The sequence below is a fragment of the Bidens hawaiensis genome, unplaced genomic scaffold, assembly GCF_021521415.1.
Source record: "Bidens hawaiensis isolate Kalapana, Puna unplaced genomic scaffold, B.hawaiensis_p1.1 tig00008321_1, whole genome shotgun sequence".
NCBI classification, from domain to species: domain Eukaryota; kingdom Viridiplantae; phylum Streptophyta; class Magnoliopsida; order Asterales; family Asteraceae; genus Bidens; species Bidens hawaiensis.
This window is the reverse complement of record NW_027491591.1, coordinates 403,308-410,837: the sequence shown is the minus strand read 5'-3', so window position 1 is coordinate 410,837 and position 7,530 is coordinate 403,308. Positions and strand designations below refer to the sequence as shown.

General features: G+C 39.8%; 1 protein-coding gene across 1 annotated transcript; it reads left to right on the top strand.

The window, feature by feature from the left end:
• The first annotated feature begins 615 nt into the window (after window positions 1-615).
• LOC143637508 (threonine synthase, chloroplastic-like) lies at window positions 616-6,573 on the top strand. The gene is made up of 3 exons (XM_077104888.1): window positions 616-646; window positions 3,611-4,534; window positions 6,533-6,573. The coding sequence occupies exons 1-3, from the start codon at window positions 616-618 to the stop codon at window positions 6,571-6,573; spliced, it is 996 nt and encodes a 331-aa protein (XP_076961003.1).
• Window positions 6,574-7,530: the final 957 nt, after the last annotated feature.

Genomic DNA, 7,530 nt, shown 5'->3' with positions numbered 1-7,530 from the left:
TGATATGCGTGAGCATACGTGATGCGTGAGCATATGATATGCGTGAGCATACGTGATGCGTGAGCATATGATATGCGTGAGCATACGTGATGCGTGAGCATATGATATGCGTGAGCATACGTGATGCGTGAGCATATGATATGCGTGAGCATACGTGATGCGTGAGCATATGATATGCGTGAGCATACGTGATGCGTGAGCATATGTGATGCGTGAGCATATGTGATATGCGCCACGCGCATAGGTTTTGGCTTTGTGTCTTCATGATATCCTGATTTTAAGCCTCGTCTATATTTTGTGGGTTGACCCACCCCGCTCGATGTTAAGGCGGGTGCATACCCCCTTCAAGCCCCCCCAGTCTAATGTGTCTTGTCTCGCTCGAGCGAGATAAGATAGATATTAGACTAGTTTGCTTTTTCAATAAGGCTTGTTTTTTCTTTTTCTTTTCTTGCACGCGCGTTGCGCGCAATTCCATCCCTTTGGTTAAAACGAATCGTCAACGCACGTGGTTGGTTGGTGTTGGATCGCGGTGGTGCAGTGCTCGGCGCCAGCGCGCATGTGTGATGGCGCGCTGCTGCTTTATAGCGGTGGCACTCATGCATGGTGGGATGCACCATGGCGGCTAGATGGTTATCCGCGGTGGCGTGTACGCGTGGTGGCGCAATGACCTTACGCGGTGGCGAGGTTCACTTGTCGTGGCGCGAATGAATGTCGACGGAATGTTAATCCGCGACTGTGCGCATGTTTGTTGGCGGATTATTGACCCGTGACGACGCATCGTGATCCGTGGTGACGCGCTGCTGCTTCATGGCGATGTATTGAATCGCGGTGGCGCATGCGTGATGGCGGTACATCGAACCATGGTGGCGCATGCGCGATGGCGCGCGCGTGTGCTTGTTGAATATAAGGTATGCTTACACATTGAAATTTGAACAAGGTTGTAAGGAAATTATTAAGTACCCCTTAATAGTTGTCATATTTCAAGCTATTTTGCGATATTTTGAATATGCTGACACGCGCCTTGGCATTTCGTTATTCCTCTTTTGCGCGACGTTATCGTGCATTTATTATAGGGAATTATGAATGAGTTTTTTAGCCTTTACGTGTCAGTATGTGTTACTCTTCCTATATCCATTATAATCCCATGCGCGGCCCCGACCTGAAACCTCAACAACTATGTTTTGGCATGTGCTTTGCCTTAGTTGTGCTTAGGTATGTTATGGTCCAGCTGCGCAATACGTGGGATGGATGCTATGAGTAATTTGAGCTAAGGCTCATATTATTGGGCTAAGGCCCTGACGTTTTAGAGTTAAAACTCGTCAACGCGTCTGAGCTTGAAGCTCGCGCATGTATGTTTTACTTCGTTTTATTTTTAGTTTGATGTCAATACAATGTTGTCACATTGCTCAAATTAATAAAAGGAAGTGTGAAACATGTATGCAAAAATCAAAATCAGGCTTGCACATGCATGGCGGCGGAGTCGTGACTCGCGGGCGTGCATGCATGGTGGCGAAGCTTGATCCTTGGCAGTGCGCATGCACGGCGGCGGAGTGGTGACTCGCGGGCGCGCATGCATGGCGGAGAGTTGCGTGGGCATGCATGGCGGCGAGTCTTTTGCGCAAAACCCACATGGTGGTTTCCGCGGTGGTTTCCACGGGCGCTCACGCATGTCGGCGGAATGGTGACCCGCTGGCTAGCATGCATGGTGGCAGTCTTCTGCGCAAAACCCACATGGTGGCGGTCTTTTTGCGCAAAACCCACATGGTGGTTTCCGCGGAGTGAGAATTCGCGGGCGCGCGTGCATGGCGGCGGAAGTCTCCGTAATCTTGACTGTAATTTTAAACCTAAAATCCAGGTCTGTAATCCAGATCTAGATCTGTAAATCAGATCTAGATAGATCTGAAGCTCGGAGCGGAGATAATTTAAAACCATCACAGATCCGGAGGCCTGATCATCCGAATCAGGTAGTTTCTTTTTTGGATCTACAAATCCTTTTCAGCTTCATTTTTGCACAGATCTGGAAGCCTCTTTGAGATCTATGGATCTTTTTGAGATTTAATAGAACAAGTCTTGAAGCCTCTTTCTGTAAACTTCCAGATCTGGGTTTATCTTGGGAGAGATCTGAGAACCGAGACGAAAATCGAAGGGTAGTTCGTTGCCGTCCCACGGATGGCGCCAATGTCGAAACATGAAATGAATCTGACCTGATCCATGACGATGTTTCCACGGATGTCGAGATGAACGAACCACGTCTTAATCTTCTTCTCCGGTTGCTTGAGATCTGCAATGGCCTTTTGGGGGTGTGGAGGTGACTGCTAAGAAATCTCAAGGATCTCTTGTTTACAGACACAAAAATGGTTATGGTGGTGGCTCTTATTGAGCATGACTCTTTAATAAGAAGGTGGAGACCTCCTTATATAGAGAGCCTCATGGCCACCATCATGGTACCCTAATGGGCCTAGCCCAGTTAGGGTTACCTCCACAAAACCCCCTCAGCCCAATAACATTGTATTAGTCCATATAATAAAATAAGCCAAACATAATAAATTTAGGGTCGTAAAACCGGGTTTAGTACCATACCCCTACACCTAAATTTATTAGAATTAAACAAAATCTTAAAATAGGGGCAAAATTACACCAACAAACTATGAAAATATACGTAATAAACAATAGGGACTACAAGTAATCAATACAAAACAAGATCGGTGATGGACATGGGGCCGTAAAAAAACTAATTGAGAATCAACAGAGGAATCAATTACGATAAAGCGTTGAATCGTAGAGGTTTCGATCGACAAAGACAAAAATTGAAGTAGCGGGTAGGGAGAGGAACGACTGATGGTTTAAGGTTTAAGGGCCGGTGGAGGAGGCACCGGAGGTGGAGAGAGTGGTGGAGGAGATGGGTGGAAGTCTGAAGCTAAGACACAAACCCTAGATATAAATTATCTATTTGAGATCTATATGTAACCTGTTTTGTTGATTTGGGTACACAGACCCATGGAAAAAATGCAAGACCTAAAGGTGATAATGAATGAGAAGCAAGTATTCACGAATAGAGTAATCTGGTGGCACAAGAGAGGTGGTGTGTGTGGGGGGGGGGGGGGGGGGGGGACGTGAGGCCTCCAAATGTAGGCAGTTAAATATATAGATTGATGGGATGGTTCAGGTGACAAGTTAATTTAGTGTGAGAAATCAATATGGAGCACTAGTTTAATATGAAACTATAAATGCTTAAAAATTAATGAAAATGATTTAATTGCAACCATAAATATGTTCTCTCTTCAACTAATACAACTATTAAAATCATTATTATTATTTTCATTTGACATAACCAATCAAACTAAAACAATTAAAAAAAGGACTATTGGTTTTTATTGGTCCCAAGTATTTCATTTTTGCCGGCACTGGTCCCAACTATCACTTTAACTGCCAACGGTCCCAACTTTCACACATGTGTCTGCCACCAGTCCACGACTAACCGAGTACTAACTCCGTTATGTTTTAGATGACGTGTCCATCCTACGTATTAAAAAACCTTGACGTGGCTGCCTGCGTGTATATTAATAACAAAAAACCCTTCTCCTCCTTGAATATATAATAATATCAGCAGATGACAAACGATCGATATCTCCAATCGATCGAGAACCCAATCGATCAAGAACAACCCAATCGATCGTCTACCGCTCACGCTCCGGCGGCTTACTCGACGTCCAAGACGACATCGAAGCGTTAAAAGCCTTCGACGGATCCTACTGGAAGTCTTTATTCGATTCACGCATCGGCAAGACCACTTGGCCGTACGGGTCGGGTGTCTGGTCCAAAAAAGAATGGGTCTTGCCCGAGATCGATTCCGACGATATCGTATCGGCTTTCGAAGGTAATTCGAATATGTTCTGGGCCGAAAGGTTTGGGAAACAGCATTTGGGTATGAATGATTTGTGGGTTAAGCATTGCGGGATTAGTCATACGGGTAGTTTTAAGGATTTGGGTATGACCGTGTTAGTTAGTCAGGTTAATCGTTTGCGTAAAATGAACCGGCCCGTTGTCGGGGTGGGCTGCGCGTCGACCGGGGACACGTCGGCCGCGTTGTCGTCCTACTGCGCGTCCGCAGGTATTCCGAGTATTGTTTTCTTGCCTGCGAACAAGATTTCCATGGCGCAGTTGGTTCAGCCGATTGCGAATGGGGCGTTTGTGTTGAGTCTTGATACGGATTTCGATGGGTGTATGCAGTTGGTTAGGGAGGTTACGTCTGAGTTACCGATTTATTTGGCGAATTCGTTGAATAGTTTGAGGTTAGAGGGGCAAAAGACTGCTGCGATCGAGATCTTGCAGCAGTTTGACTGGGAGGTGCCGGATTGGGTTATTGTTCCCGGGGGTAATTTGGGGAATATTTACGCGTTTTATAAAGGGTTTCATATGTGTAAAGAGTCGGGGTTGGTTGATAGGATTCCGAGGCTCGTGTGTGCGCAGGCTGCTGGGGTTGTTCTTGATCGATTGGGTTCTCGATCGATTGAAGATATCGATTTGGGGATTTGTATTAAATTGTCATCTGCTGATATTATTATATATTCAAGGAGGAGAAGGGTTTTTTGTTATTAATATACACGCAGGCAGCCACGTCAAGGTTTTTTAACACGTAGGATGGACACGTCATCTAAAACATAACGGAGTTAGTACTCGGTTAGTCGTGGACTGGTGGCAGACACATGTGTGAAAGTTGGGACCGTTGGCAGTTAAAGTGATAGTTGGGACCAGCGCCGGCAAAAATGAAATACTTGGGACCAATAAAAACCAATAGTTCTTAAAAAATAATAAATAATTCATTTTTTTGCAACTTGTTTTTTTTCATTCTTGATTTTTTTTATCATACACAAATATAATTTATTCCTACATTACAATTTCTTTCTCTCAAAAATAATTTCTTTTAATTCAATGTATCAATTTCCATCAACATGTAATATTCTTCAGAGTCATCAATACATATCTTTTCTCAATTAATATTCTTTTTTTTTTGAAAGGCCAAGTTTTACAAAAAAACGAAAGGAACCTTAAGCAAGAAGCAAAAGATTAATTAATATACCTATGCAAATTAACACATAGTTACATTGTAATGAAAAAAAGTATACATAAGTTTGTATTATAATATATATATATACACACACATACTAGTAGGTGCCCGCACGATGCGACGGCGTCGCTAATTTACAATGTGATACTCGTTTTGTGTTAGTTTATCTATGCTCTCATGACATATTATGTATTAGTTTTGTAAGTTTTCGTATTCATCACATCGACATGGTCTATCTAGGTAGTAAACGTTCACAAACATAAATGAACAAATGAGATATGCGTGTAACTAAATGAACAAAAGGTGTCGTTAAACGACCTTCCAGCCGACCTGTTCAATGGACGTTGGGTTCGTTTGGATAAAAGGCTATAATTAGAAACATTGCCAAAAGAACCGACCAAGTTTCATAAAATATCAAAGCTCGGTTCATTTACGTGCTTTTTCACTCTACTTTATTTGTAAAATAGGTTGACCAATTAGACTTTTGTAGCATACATCAAAAAGGTAAAAACTTTAGTTATGTAATTTACTAAAGTGAGTCAATTGGTGGTGATGCCGGTGTTCAGGTGGTGTTTTCCGGCAAAAAAAAATTGACTTTCCCAGCGACCTGAAACTAACGACGTTAGGATTCTGTTAGCCGCAGACCGTTAGGAACAAATACATTAAAATTTGGGACCATCAATGACCAATTCGTTAGTTGGGACCGGCAATGAAAAAAGGCAATAGTCGGGACCAATAAACCAATTTTCCTATATATATATATATGGATCAAATATAAATGAAATTAACGTGCTAAACGTGAGAATCAAGTAGAGTAATTATATATACAAGTTACTCTATAAGATGTAATTACATAATTACTCTACTTGTATATATAAAAACTCTACTTGATTCTCACGTTAATTTCATTTGTACGTTAACTTTCCCACATATATATATATATATATATATATATATATAACATACAGTCCTACATAAATACATATAATCTACACTTGTTCTTAACCTATGAAAATATATAATCTACACAACAACATACAACCTACACATGTAATTTACTATCAATAAATATATATATATATATATATATATATATATAAGTTACACGAAAAATACATATATCCTACACATGTGTACATTAAATATCAATAACAATATATCCCCTACACAAAAAACATAAACCTACATTTGTATTTAAGCATCAATAATTATATATAACCTCCACGGAAATACACATAGCCTACACATGTGTTTATAATATTAAGAAAAGCATTTGAATGTATTATTTTAAAATACACATGCGTAGATTATATTCATTTTATGTAGTTTATATATACTTGTTGATGATGAAATTCATATGTTTGTTAGATATTTATTTATACATTATATGTTAGTGTAAATGTTGTATATTGTTATATGCTTTTGTATAAGTTGTATATATTTGATTTATTTGTTACTTTTTAGGTTTACGAGTTAAACCGACCGACTTGGGTTGGTCAATTTAAACAAAATATTTTAATTTTCCTTTCTTAGCTGGCGGCATTAAAATTTTTAGAAAGATAAAAAAAGATTCATTTTAATACATATACATAATTGCAAACCAAATATAAGAAAAAAAAAGGTTGGGCCTATTGGATCCAAACCATGGTCGGACTCGTAAACCGCCGAAACCGCACCACATAAATCTCAAACTGACCAAGGTGCTTCATATTGAGCAGTTCAACTGTTAACTTTTTAACACTAAAGGTCAATGGCATGAATATTTGTTAAAACATATATAAAAAAAAAAAAAAAACCGAGTTGGTGTATTCTTTTGTTTCATTTTCACACATCATTTTCAGGGAAGTAAAGCAGAGTTATACGTGAACTTCATTTATGATGTTAGGGCATGCGTAGTGGGCGGCAAATGTCCAAAAATTGGGGCGATATCTTGGCTAAATTTTCAAGACTTTTATGAGTATGCAAGGGCCTGAAATTTTTCAAAAAAGTAATATGAAAATTTTAAGACTTTTATAAGTATGATATGAAAATAATTGTATGTTTATTAATTGTTGTTTAATATGGATTTAAGTGAGTTGAAGTTGGAAAACTCACACCTTTAGGTTTTATTAAAACCAACGTCGAACAAACGCACATCGATGACGGTAGATGAGGTTTGACACCAAGAATAGATGCGTAGAGGAATTGTTGCTAATCTTTCTCAAATTCCAGCCTTTAATGATGAATTACAAGCATAACCAAAGGTTTGCAAATATTGAAGAATGTAAAGTTATGGAATTCGATTTTGTGATTATATTGGTCGCAATACACCATTTTCTTGAAATCATATGGATTATAGCTCGCTATTATGAATTGTGAAGGAAACCCTTCGAATTGATGGTGATGATGAACGATAATCATGACGTTGTTGATTAGAAAGCTGAAACATTGATTATGGATAATTGCATAGTTATAGAGAGTTA